A 17,668-nucleotide genomic window follows, 5' to 3' on the forward strand; every position below is an offset into this window, starting at 1 on the left:
GCCTCCGTGTCCACCAAGAAGGAGTTGGGCTTACCCGCTACCCACAGCTTGGCTCTGGGCTCGGTGAGGGTGATTGGGGTGTCCAAGTCCAGGCGTCTTCAATCTTCAAGGATGCCCAGCAGGTCTGAAGGATAGTCTTTCAAGGGCGTCCACCCCCCATGGGGCTTTGCTGCTGGAGGAGGACCACGCCCTAGTGGACAGTCTACTTTCCAATGACCTCGCTTACTGCAGCTGGGGCATGGTCTGGTGCATCTGTGTGGTTGGTTGGGGCACTTCCGTGCCCAGTGCCCTTCTTCACTGCACTGAAAGCAAGGGCCCGGAGGTTCAAGTTAATCTTCAGGAACACCCCGACAATCCCCATGAGCCAGTCACAGAGCAGCTGTTATGGTGTGAGTCTGTTCAGCCATTCGGGCAGCTGACCTCTTCTCACTCTCATCCTCTTGGGCATGAAAAACCTTAAATGCCATATCTACCAGGTCTCCTAGAGGGGTCTGGGGACCATCTTCAGCCTTTTGAAGCTTGCGCCTGATGTCAGGAGCTGACTGAGTTATAAAATGCATAGCCAGGAGAGAGGAACCCAATGCTGAGGCTGGGTTAATCTTAGTAAAAGCCCCTAGGGTTTCCTTGAGGTGCTTGAGGAATTCTGATGGGTTTTCATCAGGCCTCTGGGTAATTTCTCTAAGCTTATCGTAATTGATGGCCTTTTGGGCAGTTGAGTTCATACCTGCTAACAAGTAGCGAACCATGCGATCCCGGCACGCCTCACCCTCAGGAGAATTATAATCCCACAGGGGTTCCTGTAGAGGAACAGCCTCCCTGCCCATAGGTTCCCATTCATCTGTGGCATGGGCCTCATTGGCACAGTGCTGTGCCACCGCCATGACACGGTCATATTCTTCTGGGGTTAGAGTGGATTGGAGGACTACATGTACATTGTGCCAGGTGAGCTTGTAAGCTCAAGTGAGATATTTAAACTGTTTAGCGAACATTACGGGGTTGGAGGAAAAGGACCCCAATCATTGTTCTGCTTGGGACGTCTGCCAGGGAAAAGGGAACATGAACCTGCACTACCCCTTCAGCCCCCGCCACCTCCCTCAGAGGAGCCATCACATGAGCCCGAGACAGCTGTGACTTAGAGAGGGTTACAGGAGGGCTAGACCATTTGGGCGCCAGCTGCGGCGAGTAGGACGGTGGTGGGTTTGGAGGGGACGGAGGAGGTGACACTGGCAATGGGGATACAACCTGGGAATCGATGCAGAACTTGAAGGCAGGGGACCAGGATATGGGGGAGTTTTATCCGTTTTTTCCGAAGTGGAGTCGGCACCTGTGGAGCAAGACGGCGGCGTGACTGGAAGAGAAGGGGAACAAGATGGTGGAGAGACCGGAAGAGAAGGGGAACAAGGTGGCGGAGAGACCGGAAGAGAAGTGGAACAAGATGGTGGAGAGAGAGAGAGAGGAGGAGGGGTGAGGACACGAACATTGAGGAAGGGATCTGGTCCCCGCGGTGGGCCTGGAGGAGCAGGAAATGGGGGTAGCCAAGATCCTCTGCTGAGTCTGTCAGAGAAGAGCCTCCCAGTAATAGGAGTGGTAGAGATCGGCGGTCCTTGGCAGAGGCCTGGGCTAACAAAACTTGGGAAGGAGTACACTTAACACATAGATCTGGGTGGCTGCGCAAAGTCCAAAAAGCCTGCACATATGGGATTTCACCCCACTTTCCGCTCTGGTGGCAATAATTAGTTAAGTCGGTGAGGAGGCCAAAATTGAAAGTTCCCTCAGGGGGCCAGTGAGATTGGTTGTCCAAGGGATACTGAGGCCAGGCTTGAGAGCGAAGGAAGACCAGCTTCCGTTTGTGAACTTCCTGGGACAAATATAGAGTAGCCAAATTAGAAACGAGACACTGCAACAGGGTCTGAGCCTCTGCTTTTGAGGGCTGGTTCCCCATGTCTGCGTCACCTCCCCAACTAATCCCGCTGAGAGGAGTGCCCAGTGTCCCAAGTGCACCAAGTCAGGGGAGACGTCCTGGGAGCCTGGGTTAGGGACGTCCCCCGCACCGCAGTCCAGGGGCGGGACGGATGCCTGCAGAGGGTGGGCCGGATGCCCCAACCAGGATGTAGCTACGATTTTGAACGGAGCAGGTGAAAACAGGTTAGGAAGGGAAACAGACTGGGGGAAACTGAGGGACTCACCGGAAAATAGTCCACGCAGCAGAGAACAGGCTGAGGTCCCAGGTAGGGGAAGGAGGGGGCAGGGCCACCGGTGGCTGGTAGGGGCCCCACACTCATGCTCCTTTCAGGGTTTTGGCACCAAATGTAAGATAAATTCTAGCTGAAATAAGCAGGCAACAAGAGGCAACAAAGAGCCAGGCTGTTTATTTGAGTGCAATTCCCAGGCGAGGTTCGCCAGTCTGCAGGGACGCAGGCTGGGAAAGTTGCGTCCAGGAGGGGAGGCAGGGAGTTTTTAGGAGAACAGGAAAGGGAGGGGGAAGTGGGCCATGCTAGGGGTATGTGGGGAATTTTTATTGGCTCAGGGTTGGGTGATGGATGGCCAGAGGTCTCCTCCTTCCAGACTGAGGGGGTCTCCATCAGGGGTTTGTCGGCTGTCATGGGACTGGAATCCAGCAAGAGCTGTTCTTTCCTTCCCCATACTGCACAGAGCTACTTGGTGCTGTCACTGCTCCGCCTGCATTGTCCTCGCTCTTCTCCCTCTGGTACCTCCAGCCTTACACCGTACTGAAATGTTGCTGAGATTTTTTGGGCTCTTCAGTTTTACAGTGGTTATCCACCCCTCCCCCACTTTTCACTCTAAGATGTAAGAAGAGCAATGTTTATAATTATTTTGTATTGAGAAACAAAGTCAAACTCAAACGTTTTTTCAAAAATCCTGTAAAATTTATTATGACTTCCCACTCCCAACATAACTACCTTGTGGCAATTGAAATAACATAATGTGTCTTCCAGACCGTTTAGGATCATCAGGCAGGGCCATGCCTTAACTTTTTACTGCTGTACTGTCGGTGCCTAACCAACTGTGGGTACATTCCTTGACCAAATCTTATATTAAGCAGTGTATGAGGCCAAGTTAAAAGGAGCACTTTTTTCCCCCCTAAAAGACAAGCAATAATCTACAAACCAGCCTCTAAATTTGTCCAAGATTATCTATTAGCAGAATTCCAATTTGGAGTGAAGAGATACTAAACAATTTCATATAAGGAAAAAGGTTTTGGCAAGAGAATGGGAAGCTTGTTAAGAACAGGGTGGTTGTGGCAGTTACAACTGCAGGAATTAACAATGTTTTAACCACATCAGGTAAGACAAGGTATGAGGGATCCTGAACAGATTAAGTGTAAGCAAAGGTCATAGATATTTGCTTACATATAAATAAATGACTTAAATCAAATCCCTAATAGGTGGTCACTCTTAGCATCAGTTATTAGGGGAAGAAGTCTGTTATAGATCAAAAAACTAAATGATAAGACCTAGGGAGGCAGAAGTTTACTCTTTGTATTCTGGTACAAAATGTCAAATTTTGTGGAAGGTCACTTCTAATTTGGCTGATAGTATGATCTCCAGCTGAAATGCCAGTTGAGCTAACCTGCTCTAAATTGTAGCTTCAAGGCAGTTTAGAATGGGATAGGCTATCTGAATTAGGGGGACAATGTAAGTTAGATGGCTTCTGTTATGAAAATTCTTAATTTATGTATCCCTTTTGCAGTCCTTTTCATTCGTTTAATCTCAGCTCTTCTATGGGAATTAGGCTTGTTTTTATTTTACTCAAGTCAATGTTAAAGAAAACGCAAGTCAATGTAGAGAGTATTTCCCTCCACCAAGTTCTTTTCAAAGTTAGAGATCCTTGGAGGTTCTGGTCATTTTAGTAAAGAGACAGGCCTTTACTTAGACATGAGCACTGCATACATTAGAAATCTATTTAGAGGCCAAGATTCTTATCTGCCTAGCTCACTGACATACCTTTAGAGCTTAGAATAGTGGGTGCTCACTAAATTTGGAAAACAATTTACAACTTTTACACCAGTGAAAGGCAGATGACTTTCTCAGAGAAATATGGAAGGACAAAGTCATGAAACTACTTTGAAGTACTATAAAACCCTCATCTTACAAGATTTTAGTGTTACATATACTAATTATTTCAAGTTGTGTTTTCAAATTTCCCCTGCATAAGCATGTTATACCTGACAGTTTTATTATATTTTAATGTAGGAGACTGCTACTGACAAGTGATTTAAGATTGTTCATCTTTTCATAGAGAACTTTTGATATTGCCAGTTCATCTTTCTAAGATGATGAACTAGAAGAGCTCCAGATATGTGGTCAAAGAAACAAAGAAAATCATTACAGTCAGATACACTGTTGAAACTACTGCCATTTAACTCGATTTATACTTAGATTTTTTATAAACTTAGATGTCTTGCATTTTTTAGGACAATAAACAGAATAAAATCAGGATGAAATTCAGGTATGTGGCAATTTAGTTTCAGTACATCAAGAACATCTAATTCAAAGTTCAAACTCCAGAATATTCTCTTCCAGTAGATAATCTTCCCAAATGTGGGCTTTATGCATTCATCAAAAATCTAAAACAGGCCGTAATTCTTTGAGATTTAAATTTAAGGCTGTTTAAATAGTAATGGCTTCATATAAACTTTGTTTCCAACTATTTCTGGAGATTTTGATTCTACATAAAACATTTTTGCCTAAGAAACCAAGTGTTTTAAAAAATTTGGAGAATTGGAAAGGTGAGAATTTCAGCTCCATTAACAGATTATTCTCTGACTTAACATTCCTCAAAGTTCTATCAAGATTAGCTACACCTACATTTAGAAATCTGACTCAAGCTGCTTTTCCATACAGCTACGTTATTTGGCTGTATCATAAACTAGGACCTAGTTCCTATGGTATAGCTTCATAAGGAAAGTTCAACTCAGGATCCTCTGCCACATGATTTATTTCTGGAAAAATTCTCATAGGTTCGCCACTCCTACTCACAGCAATAGCCAACTTCCAGAAATGTTCAAATCACCTAGCAAGAAAAGCACCAGTCTGGGAGACAGATAGTAGTGTATGCCCCCATCTGGCTGAAAACACAGCCATTAATGTTTAGGTCCACTTCTATTTCTTTTAAACTCTGAATAACGGTAACGTTTAGTGTCTTTTAACACTCATTTAGGAAACAGCCTTTCACAAAGTAAGGTAATAGAAGCTTTCCAACTACCCTGTCTTGGTTGTTAACAAAGCCCAACATTTTCTCCAAGCATGTGGTAGGCAGATCCACTGATCCCTCACTCTTGGTGTTAATATCCCTATGTATCCCCTCCTGCACTGTAATAGGCTGGTATAATAGCCAGTCTATGACCAACAGAATATGGCATAACTGATATCACCTCTGAGGTCAGGTCATACAAGTATGGTTTCTGCTCACTCGCTCTGGGAGAAGCCAGATGCCAGTGATCAGTCAGGCAGCTCTGTGGAGACATCTATAGAGCGAGGAATCTCTCCAGCAGATATGCTAAGTGACACCATCTTAGAACCAGCTCCTCCTCCTAGTCAAGCCTTTACGATAATGTGGACCTGGCGGACAGTTTCAGAGCAACCTGATGAGATCTCAAAACCAGAGCCACCCAGCCAAGCTGCTGTTGGATTCCTGACTCAGGAACTGTCGGCAATAATAATATTAGCTGTTTTAAGCTAATTTTGGGGTAATGTGCCATGTACTGAACTAAGACATACCAGGCAAAGACCACCTATTCTTTCTTGAATAAGCAAAATTCAAATTACACTTTTGACTAAGATATTATTGATTTTGTAAGGACAAAATTTTAAATTCGTTTGAAATTCAGAAACTTAAAAAGCAATTCACAACTCTACTTAACTCCTTCCTTGGTGCTTATACAGAGAAATTTTGAGTAGACATTATTTGTAGTCAACACACACTAATCAGATCACAACCTGAAGTGTCTAGTGTTTTTAACAAATTACATTCAAAATACAGCAGCAGTAAGAGTACCTGAGGTCTTACTTTTTCTCTCACTGGGACAGAATGTAGATACTCAGCCAGTGTTTCTAACAAGTTCCAAAAGGTCTGAATTAGGTGGTTTGATTATCCTAGGCCTATTTTAATTAGTTTTTAGTTAGATGTTAAAGCAATGTGGAATGGAGGTAAATAAACAATATGGGCAATAATAAACAATGACTACATGTAGTTCTTGATCTCAGAATTCAACACAATGGTTTTCTTTGACATTTACCAGACATCACAGGTTACTACCAGAACATCACATCGTTTATTTCAGATATAACAGCAATGTTAAAATTAACAAGTTTAATTCTTAACTGCACCAAATAAACTTAGCCATTTAAGTATTTTTATAGTTATTCCCTCCAAAAAACTGAGGGAGCTTTTCTTTTCCACCCCACATACCATGGTTTCCCAAGTTCTGTTTTTGGAGGACTTTCAATTGATGAGTAAACTGCTTTGGGAATATTGCAGAACTTCTTTCCCCAAATGAAAACTAATCTGGACAAGTTATATATTGCATAGATTTCTCTGCAGATTCTTTTCTTCAGAACCTAAATGCAATTACCATACAGTATAATTCTTACTTATTTACCCTACAGTAAAAACTATCTGTCCTCAAAATATGGATATATCCCGTGATCTTCCAGTTGAAATAATTTTTTACCTCATGATAATTTTCACTGTATTTTATAATAACCAACTCAACATGGGACATTATTTCAGTCTTTACTGACTCCCAAGCATATGAAGCAGTGTGCAGCTTCTATCCCTTCTGCATCCTCCTCCGTAAGTGGATGGAATTATTTAACACAAGTTTGATGTGGGACAAATAACCCTTTTACAGACATTTACAATTTAAGTAAAAGTCACTGACCAACATGGAAAAGAAACACTATAATAATAGGGAGTCTACACACTCAATTCAAAATTTAGTATTTTCCTCCTTAAATAACATGTACTTAAATTGTCATGAGGCAGCTATTCGGTTTTCAATAACCACATTTAGGGATACATTCATAGGACTGATTAGATAGTCCAGGTGAAATGGTTATAGAAATAGAGGCAGTGTCATCTCGGAAAACTCATTTATATATCAAATCTATTCTGACACATGGAAATTTACAAAAAGGCTGAATTCTTCAAACTAATTATGCCTTCTGCAACTCAAGTAACTCTTCTCTTGGCAAGAGCAAGCTGATGCTTATCCATGAAGGTAAAGATGCTTAATGTTAAACTTTTCTTCTAAGCTTATATTTGGACTCCTTAAGAAACAGATACCCAAGAAACCAGGATGGTATTTCTAAATTTTTACTATCTTAAGATTAGAACCCTATAAACTCATCAGCTACCTTCCTTTTCTGTATTGTTCTTGGCACTCAATTAAGACTGTTGAAGTCTATTATACTTTGTACTTTCACATTCTCAAATAAGAACTCAAGATTATAAAATGGACACAATGTGTAAAATAATTTTGTCATTTAACATATTTAGAGAGATGAGACTTTTATATCAGAATTTACATAAGAGGATAAATATGAATTAACTTCCTTTTAAAGTCAAATGACAGAAAATTAAAGCCCTGTGCATTGTTTTAAACTCTGATGAGAACATTTCTTGGGTGACCAGTATTGGCAACTTAAGAAAACTATAAATATTGGATCTGGGATTCTGGAGGGAAACATGAAAATTTCAGATGACTTCTATCTTACAAAAAGTTATCAACCCGTCAAAGCCACTCCCTATGTGCCAGAAACTGATTTGGCATAAACGAGTCCTGTCAGTAAAGGAGGTCACAGTGACATCTGCATTACTAACACTTCTAGACTTCTACTTTTCCAAGAATAGAAGCAGTATGTTTAACAATTCCCTCTCCCCCAATTCCATAAACTCACCATCACTCACTATCATAGGCACAGAATATAAGCAAATCTGGGATGTTCTCCAACAGATAAGCAATAATAGCACAGCTATGTTATTCTCAAAAAATACTGTCTCGTATTCTTTCCTATATGTGTAATCAAATGCTCAGTGGCCACTTTTAACAGCCTGCATTGGCTCACATTATATGCATTTATTGTGCCACAAGTCCATTTAAGCTTCCTTTTAAGTATTTTCTTAATATGTCCAAGAAATAACACCTGCTACAGGTTTATTTAACGACCTACAAGGACATCAACTCAGTTTTTAAGGTTAGCCTTTTGTGGGTTTACTGAAGAAAAAGGACAGCAGGGAAAAAAGTAAATCACAACAAACCTCTTAAGTCAGTTAAAGTCCATATCTCTAGCTGGGATATTAAAAAAAATTAATCTCACCAGCCCACACTCTAAAAGTTAATGCTACTAGTAACAATCAACAGCAGGAAAAATAAACTGGCTAACAACCTGTTCTCTCATTAGCAAAAGCAGTTTAACTCAAATACTGAGACAAAAGTATAACACTACCCACCCAAACTGTCCCAACCACCCTCCATCCACCAGTTGGGAAAGAAAAAATAATTCCCTAAAAAACAAACAAAATAAGCTTAGTATTTCTTTCAAGGGTATCAATGGTCCAACTCCTGAGAGAGTACTCAGAAGGACAACAGGGGGAGTAAAGGCAATGTCTAGGGATTAGTATCCCACAGTCTGGAAACACCCAAAGTACCACAAACACTAACTTGTCTATGAATTAAAGAACAAGATATTGGTGCTGCTTCTTTGTCTTTTGAAATATACAATATTTTGTAGGCCCTGCCCTTCAATGTGAAAGCAGTACATTAAAAAAAAAAAAAAGCTAAAAATTTTGAACTCACACCCCAATTTTTGGGACCATATATCTTAACTGTGAAACTAAACAGATCTATACAGTCTCCTTCCTACAATGAAAAACCACCTCACAAAAATAAGACAATGAAAACAATCCAACCATGATTAATTTTAAAAATTCTTGAAAGTATTAAAACTTTTAGAGGAAAGGGAAGAAAGAAGGAAAAACAAGAACAAGGAGGGAGGAAAGCCTTAAAAGAAAGAGGGGAGAAATCAATGGGCCTCTCTTTTATTTGGCGACAAGCAAGTGCAAGAAAGTTCCTGTGATTCGCTCAGTTGTCTGACTTCTGCGCATCTGCACTCTGGCCAGAAGGGGCTCTGAGGTTTTTCTGCAGCACATGGGCGTCTGCTGGCTCTATCCTCTTATAGTAGTTTTTCTTTGTCTCAATGACCTCAAAGCCAAACTTCCTATAGAAGTCAATCGCTGATTCATTGCTGATCTGGACATGCCTGAAACATAAGAGGGTATTGGGGGAAAAATTTTTCATCAGCTTTTACATATTCTGAACAGATAGCTTTACCCCAGTTGGAGCTGGAGTACTGAAGACATTGGTTAGACTATCTCTACAATTAATAATCAACAAAGATTAGGTATTCATCTCAGAAAACCTTTTGATGACAAGCTTACCTTTTTAACCTAACTCTTACTTGCAAGACATCTATCTAGCTGAGATTAGGAGACTCAGGTATAGCCTTTACTCTTAAAATTAAAGTACCCTAGGTACCACATCATAATACTTTTTTTTACTTCAAGGAGAGAAAAGATTCCTGTAATTAAATATAAGTAAACAACCATAGATAATGATAAAAAACTAGGGTCTCAGAAACCTGAATACGTCATCCTCCTGAGTGATTAAGAGAGAAAAAAAAGCTGTATTTTGAAAATAATTAGAGTTTTCTCAATTATTTCTCAAAAATAGCATTATAGAATTTAACCTCTCCCACTGCCAAAGTGAAAATGAGAATACTCTTAGTATCTGTATTACAAGCAACCTGCAGTTGTGATCTTAGCCTTGGCTCTTACTCTGAGGTCTCTTTTAAGATCCAAGTATAGTATCAAATACGTACTCCCTGATTTTAATTGTTGAACTCTACTACTAGTGAGCATGTCACTGAGAGCCTTGAACAAAATGCAGAGTGTAAACAGACAGCATTAACTGTTAAATTCTGAAGACCTGAGTTTTAATCTTGGTGTCATCCCTGTAACTTTGGAGCTCCCACCCCAACAGAACAACAAAATGAGACTGTTTTATTTCAGGTTCATTACTTGTTATTAAAACAAAATAAAATAGAACTTCATAACCACCACTTCCATGGTGTTACCAAAAGACAAATAAGTGATCAGGTTTTAAACTATCTGGTATAGATTTCTATTATTAAATTCTTTAGATAAGAACATTAAACATCATTTTACTTACAAATAGATGTTGTCAAAAGTGCCATCTTTTTCACAGATGTTTAAGACATGATTTAACATTTTAGTTCCTATTAACAAGAAAAACAAGTAATCTTGTAAAAATGAATCTTTGAATTACACATCAAACTGCCATCTTAACATTTTGAGCATTCATAGATTTTATAAGGTAAGCACTAGTCATCCTGATTTTCCAAAATTTTGTTCTCACACCTATACTACCAACGTATGTTTAAAACTGTTAGCACAAAAGCAACTTTGATATACAAGCCTTTCCAGGTAGAATAAAAAATAGAAATAGCCAAAGGTACATTCGTAACAAATCTATATAGAGCTTCCAATAGAATTTATGTTAAAAGAGTTGTTTTTCACCTTGTCTTAAATGATTTAGTAACCTTTTCCCAGTATTCCTAAAAGAAAGGTTGACTTGCTGGGTCAAGAACAACAACAATTTATTTATTATGTTTCTTTGAAGAAATAAAAAAACAAATAATTTTACCTATTCCTAGCCTTCGGTATGGTGCCAGACATCCTAGTGTCATGATGTAAAGTCTCTTCTGATTCTGTGAATGGTCCACCCTACAGCACACAGCACCTACTGCAATATCATTGAAATAGGCTGCCACAGAAAATACAAAAATAAAAAGTTCAACAGATGAATAACACATTTTATTACATCTATTCCTCTTAAATAAGGACTAATGTGTTGCTACTAACATTAAATTTTGTCCATAGCCTCAAAAACTTCGTACATCTTTCAGGAATTCACACCTCCTCTAAACTAACACTAAATATGTGAAAACACACAGGCATACACTAAATAAGAAAAGACATTTAGCATTTCCTTTTAAAACTCAAAATATTTTATCTTGATTTCTTTGAGATTTTCCCCAGAACCTGAATCACTCCCCATTTCCTCACTTGTAAAATACGGAGATTCAACTAGTTAACTCCTTCTGTTCTAATATTAAAAACTAGGGGCCAAGAATATAAATAAACAAATGAAGGCAGGAAAAAAATCCCTATCATACCAAGTTTTGCTAACTCGCCAACCTCCAGCACATCCTTGTAGAACTTGTCATTGTAGCTGACTGGAAAGATGACCTGGTTTAATCTCTTCAACTGTTTAATATTGTGTGGTGTCACATCTCCAAGTTCGATCCGGCTACTGGAACAAACCAAAATGTACTCAATAAAACATAATTAGCTTCATTTGTTCAGATGAACATAAGTCTTTTTTACATGATTGATAAATCCAATCCTTTTAATAGTGACTTTATATTCCTATGAAGATTACAATTCATAAGATTTTGCCAGCCATTCTATCCAGATTCAACTCATAGCTTTTATGCAACTGTGTACATTTTAGACAAATATAGTAAACAATTACTAAAAAGGCCACAAAAAAATTCTATATACATGCCAGAATTTTCCTTGTTCACAGTTCAAAAAAAATGTAAAGACATCTACTACTGATCAAAGGACTTATGATACCTAATACTGGCAAGGAGTGGCAAAAGGGAGTCTTATATTCTGATGGCAGAAATGTAACAGATATGCTATCTCTGGAGGACAATCTAGTACTACTATCAAACAGCCTAAAAAAGTACATTCCCTTAAGTCTATGTAATCACCCTCCAGGAATTTATTCTAAGAAGATATAATCCAAATATGCAAAAATTATGCACATTCTATTCACTGAGCAGGAACCACCCTAATCAGAATCACATGGGGTGGTATTCAGAATCCAGATTCTGGGACCTGATAACCTACCTTCAGGAGAATCTTTGGAAATGGAACAATGGAACCCACAATTTGAAAACCAACCCCCCCAAACAAAACCCAGTTTGAAAACTATCAAAAATGCAACAGCAGCATTTCTAAGAAACCATATATAATCAAATCAAATGGTTCCATGGGAAAAGGGATTAAAACTAGTTTCTGACTCACAGTAACAAAGTTGTTTTTGACTACAGAGCTGTCAACAGAAGGAATTTTTCATAGGTCAAGTCAATTTCACTATCATAAGCTAAAGGTTGATCAAATGTGACAAGACAAACCTGAGTAGCATCTACACAACTTTTTCTTCCTAGTAACATCTAGTACTATCAGTAGTAGAGAGGTGCTTATATACATTATTTGCCTTAAAAAAATCATCCAACAATGGGTAATAAAAACATTTAAAAACATCAAGTCAAAATAAAAATGAGTTCTCCCCCCCCCAAATACCACAATCTGATTCAACCAAGCAGCTAGAAAATGATATTAAGTCCTGCTTGCTTACTCGGTGCCAGTTCAGATCACAATGGCACTAGTCAATAGCCGTGAAATGCAAACAATATACCCTAATTAATAATTTGCATCATATGCACATAGGTTTTGAAACTCTTGTTGGAGAAGTAACTCCATAGGAATGTTAATCATCACATTTTTATAATGGCAAAAAAGAAAAAAAAGAGGAAGAAAAAGAAAAATTTGTCCACCAATAAGGAACTGGCTAACCACATTTATACTTTTAGCACAAAACATGTTTTTGATAAATTGTTCTGGCATGGAAGGAAGAGAACATTCCAAGTACATATGTATGTATGTGTGTGTATGTGTATGTGTGTGTGTGTGTGTGTGTGTGTGTGTGTGTGTGTATATATATACATGACCCAAATTTGTTAACACATACTGAAAAATGTTTGAAAGCATATTAAAAGTGGTCAAAATTGTAAGTAATTGAAAAAATATTCTGTGAAATGTTACAATTTCAATAACCAGAAAATAATAAGAACATATGGTTCTTAAGAAAAACTGATTACAGATGTGCTCAGTTAGAACTTCCACCTTCATGCCTCAATTATTTCATTTTTATGCTATTTTTTATTTATTGTGACCACAACTACTCTTGTGTATCTTGTATGTCTTATTAAAACTTGAGCACACTGACTTCCTTTGCAGCCAGATTTTTAAGATGCAAACATCTTAATACAAAATACAGATTTGTTATATCCTCTTCCAATTTCTATACATGAGTAAATAAAAGTAAATGTGGCCTTCTCCCAAGTATCTGAAATGAATTCCCTGAGATTCGTATCTTCTTTAACTAGGTCACTTATCATTCACAGAACAACTCCCCTCCTCATTAAGCCACCTTCTTTGAGGCTGAAGTATTTGACATTTCACCTAAAACCTTTTTTTGATTAGAATCTACTGGACTCATCACAATCCATCTATCACTAATGGGTTTTTTTTACTGGCAAATACTGTTATAACATTCAAGATCCCTTAAAAACACAGGAATCATGTCCTCCCCACACTATTCGTTTTTTTTTTTTGTCTTTGTCAATTTTTATTTATTTTATTTTATCTATCTATTATACACACACACACACACACACACACACACACACACACACACAGTTATCATTGATATACAATCTTTTGAAGGTTTTACAAAAACGTCGTTACTACATTCACCCTTACTACCGAGGCCCTCTGCCCCATACCCCACTGCAGTCACTGTCTATCAGTGTAGTAAGATGCCACAGAATCCCTACTTGTCTTCTCTGTGCTACACTGTCTTCCCCGTGACCCCACACACACCATGTGCACTAATCATGCATGATACCCTTCAACCTCTTCTCCCTCCCTCCCCACCCACCCACCTCCACAATATACGCCAGTCCCTTCTTAGAGTCTGCCCACACTATTCTTTTAAGGATTCCTCCTATTTAATTATTACACCCATCACCTCCACTTACTTTCTTTTTTGTGTAAAAACATTTAAGTTCTACTCTCTTAGCAAACTTCATTTATACAATGACAGTGTCATCAACTATAGTCACTGTTACATACTGGATCCTGAGACCTTAGTCATCTCACAGCTGAAAGTCTGTACCCCTTTTATCAACCTCTCCTTATTTTCCCTACCATGGCAATACTTTTCTGTTTCTCTGGGTTGAACTTTTTTTTAAAAAAAGATTCCACATGTAAGTGATACCATAAAATATCTGTCTTTCTGTTTGGCTTATTTCACTTAGCATAATGCTACTCTTTAATTTACTATAGCACCACAAATTGGGTGAAATAATTTATTTCAAATATAACATGGTTTGTGTTGATTATACTTAGAGCACACCAAAAACTATCCACTGCACTTAAAAAGCCAGTTTCTGTATTTTAAAACAGTGATTGAAAAACTGTGATATGAAGTCCGGGAGTAAACAACAATAAAGAGGAACTTAAAAATCTATTAAGTTCGAAAAGAGTAAGTGAAAGAACATTAGTTTTTATAATTAATTCTAAGAATGATTTCTAGGTAATTGCCAGGCTTCATGTATAGTTACAATGTTTAAAAGGATAATAACCAGCTGTCTCTAGACTTCATAAAGAAGGAAAGGTGGTTACAGTGCAGTGTGCTAAACTGAATCTAGTAATAGTTAATTACTAAGTTTCTGTGAGCGTGGGAAGATCAAGCCTAAATATAGAACACCATACTGAATCATTTAGGAATAGGCAGCTTAATCTTTCCCCAAGTAATTTTAAGAAATACACACCTTGCTTTAAAAAAAGTCCATCACCCCCTAAAGAATATACTCCAAAACCACTAGATCTAATATTTGAATTCAGCAAAGTTGCGGGATACAAAATTAAAACACAGAAATCTGTTGCATTCCTATACACTAACGATGAACTAACAGAAAGAGAAATCAGGAAAACAATTCCATTCACAATTGCAGCAATAAGAATTAAAATACCCAGGAATAAACCTAATCAAGGAAGTCAAAGACCTATGTCCTGAAAACTACAAGTCACTCCTAAGAGAAATTAAACAGGACTAATAAATAGAAATTCATCCCATGCTCTTGGCTAGGAAGAATTAATATTGTCAAAATGGCAACCTGCCTAAAGTAAAGATTCAATGCAATCCCTATCAAAATACCTACAGCATTCTTCAATGAACTAGAGCAAATAGCTCTAAAATTCATATGGAACCACAAAAGACCCCAAGTAGCCAAAGCAATCCTGAGAAGGAAGAATAAAGCAGGGGGAATTACTCTCCCTGACTTCAAGTTCTACTACAAAGCCACAGTAATCAAGACAATTTGGTACTGGCACAAGAAAAGACCCATAGACCAGTGGAACAGACTAGACAGTCCAGATATAAACCCAAGCATATATGGTCAATTAATATATGATAAAGGAGCCCTGGATATACAATGGGGAAATGACAGCTTCTTCAACAGCTGGTGTTGGCAAAACTGGACAGCTACATGTAAGAGAATGAAACTGGATTACTGTCTAACCCTGTACACAAAAGTAAACTTAAAATGGATCAAAGACCTGAATGTAAGTCATGAAACCATTAAACTCTTAAGAAAAAAATATAGGCAAAAATCTCTTGGACATAAACATGACCAACTTCTTAATGAACAAATCTCCCCGGGCAAGGGAAACAAGAGCAAAAATGAACAAGTGGGACTATATCAAACTAAAAATCTTCTGTACAGCAAAGAATACCATCAGTAGAATGAAAAGGCATCCTACAGTATGACAGAATATATTCATAAATGATAGATCCGATAAAGGGTTGACATCCAAAATATATAAAGAGCTCACACACCTCAATAAACAAAAAGCAAATAATCCAATTTAAAAAATGGGCACAGGATCTGAACAGATACTTCTCCAAAGAAGAAATTCAGATGGCCAACAGACACATGAAAAGATGCTCCACATCGCTAGTCATCAGAGAAATGCAAATTAAAACCACAATGAGGTATCACCTCACACCAGTTAGGATGGCTAATATCCAAAAGACAAATAACAACAAATGTTGGTGAGGATGTGGAGAAAGGGGAACCCTCCTACACTGCTGGTGGGAATGTAAACTAGTTCAACCATTGTGGAAAGCAGTATGGAGGTTCCTCAAAAAACACAAAATGCAAATACCATTTGACCCAGGAATTCCACTCTTAGGAATTTACCGTAAGAATGCAGCAGCCCAGTTTGAAAAAGACATATGTACCCCTATGTTTATCACAGCACTATTTACAATAGCCAAGAAATGGAAGCAATCTAAGTGTCCATCAGTAGATGAATGGATAAAGAAGATGTGGTACATATACACAATGGAGTATTATTCAGCCATAAGAAAAGAAATCCTACCATTTGCAACAACATGGATGGAGCTAGAGGGTATTATGCTCAGTGAAATAAGCCAGGCGGAGAAAGACAAGTACCAAATGATTTCACTCATCTGTGGAGTATAAGAACAAAGAAAAAACTTAAGGAACAAAACAGCAGCAGACTCACAGCACCCAAGAATGGACTAACAGTTACCAAAGGGAAAGGAACTGTGGAGGATGGGTGGGAAGGGAGGGATAAGGGGGAAAATGGGGCATTACAATTAGCATTCATAATGTAGGGGGGTGGGGACATGGGGAAGGCAGTATATAGAGAAGACTAGTAATGATTCTATAGCATCTTATTATGCTGATGGACTGTAATGGGGTATGTGAAGGGCCCCCACCCATAAGATGGCAAACTTCCTGCTTCTCTTCCAGGTCCTCGGTTCCCGCCGGTGCCACCTGAAGCCCAATCACCCCTCGCCCCCCTAATCCCATCACCTAGCCAATAGCCACCAGCCCCGTAGAAGTGACACCTCAATCAGCTCATGCCCCTTCCTATATAACCCAGCACCTTTCCCTAAAAAAGTGGAATTCTCTGGTGAATTGCTGCTGTGTGTTGCTCCTTTCCTTTCATTGGTGCCGAAAACCGGGAGACAGGACGCCCCAACTGGGCCCCGTATTCCCCCGACACCAGCAGCAGCTTGCCCTCGTCCTCTTTTTCCGGCGCTGGCTCCTCACACTCACCACTCCTCTCTGGCCTTTGGGTAAGTTTTCCCCCGGAGTGGGCCGCTCTTCCCCGAGCTATCGCAGCGCCATTGACCATGATCGTCCAGCAAGGCCCTGATGCTCGGGGACGAGGAGGGAACTCTCCCCACCTCAGGCCTTCACAGCTGCGGCAGACCCTCAGGCCCCTCCTCCAACAGCCATAAACGAGGTGACTCCTTTGTGGATGAGAACGCTCCCTTCCCCCCCTTCCTCCTTCCGTTCCTTCCGCCGAAAATTCCTAGTACTAGGTACCTCGGACTCCGGCACTCTGCCTTCTTAGAGAAGTCTGGGTGACGACCCACACTTCCTAAAAATTCCGACTCATATACGAGTTTCCACAGACCACCAGGGATCATCGGGGACGCCCTTTGTCTCCTTGCGGTCTGCTCCCAGTCCGAGGATCTCCGTTCGTCTTCCCGTTTGTCTCCTTCTCTGTCCTTTAGCCATGGGAGCCTCCTCATCCCTCCCTAAAAGTTCACCTCTTGAATGCCTGCTCAGGCATCTAGCCACCCTCTCCCTGACACCTGATATAAAAC

At 39.5% G+C, this 17,668-nt stretch overlaps 1 protein-coding gene across 2 annotated transcripts in view; it reads right to left on the minus strand.

The window, feature by feature from the left end:
- Nucleotides 1-6,276: 6,276 nt before the first annotated feature.
- Nucleotides 6,277-17,668, minus strand: part of NAA50 (N-alpha-acetyltransferase 50, NatE catalytic subunit) — a 28,984-nt gene continuing 17,592 nt past the window's right edge. The window contains exons 2-5 of one of the 2 annotated variants that reach the window (XM_036929613.2): nucleotides 11,280-11,413; nucleotides 10,748-10,867; nucleotides 10,253-10,319; nucleotides 6,277-9,284 (exon numbers count right to left, since the gene is read on the minus strand). In XM_036929613.2, the coding sequence (XP_036785508.1) occupies nucleotides 9,107-9,284; nucleotides 10,253-10,319; nucleotides 10,748-10,867; nucleotides 11,280-11,413 (499 nt within the window). In that variant the 3' untranslated portion in view covers nucleotides 6,277-9,106. Of the gene's footprint in view, nucleotides 9,285-10,252; nucleotides 10,320-10,747; nucleotides 10,868-11,279; nucleotides 11,417-17,668 lie in introns of both variants that reach the window. The other variant, XM_036929612.2, reaches the window with a different exon arrangement.

This window comes from Manis pentadactyla, chromosome 1, assembly GCF_030020395.1.
Source record: "Manis pentadactyla isolate mManPen7 chromosome 1, mManPen7.hap1, whole genome shotgun sequence".
In the NCBI taxonomy this organism is placed as follows: Eukaryota; Metazoa; Chordata; class Mammalia; order Pholidota; family Manidae; genus Manis; species Manis pentadactyla.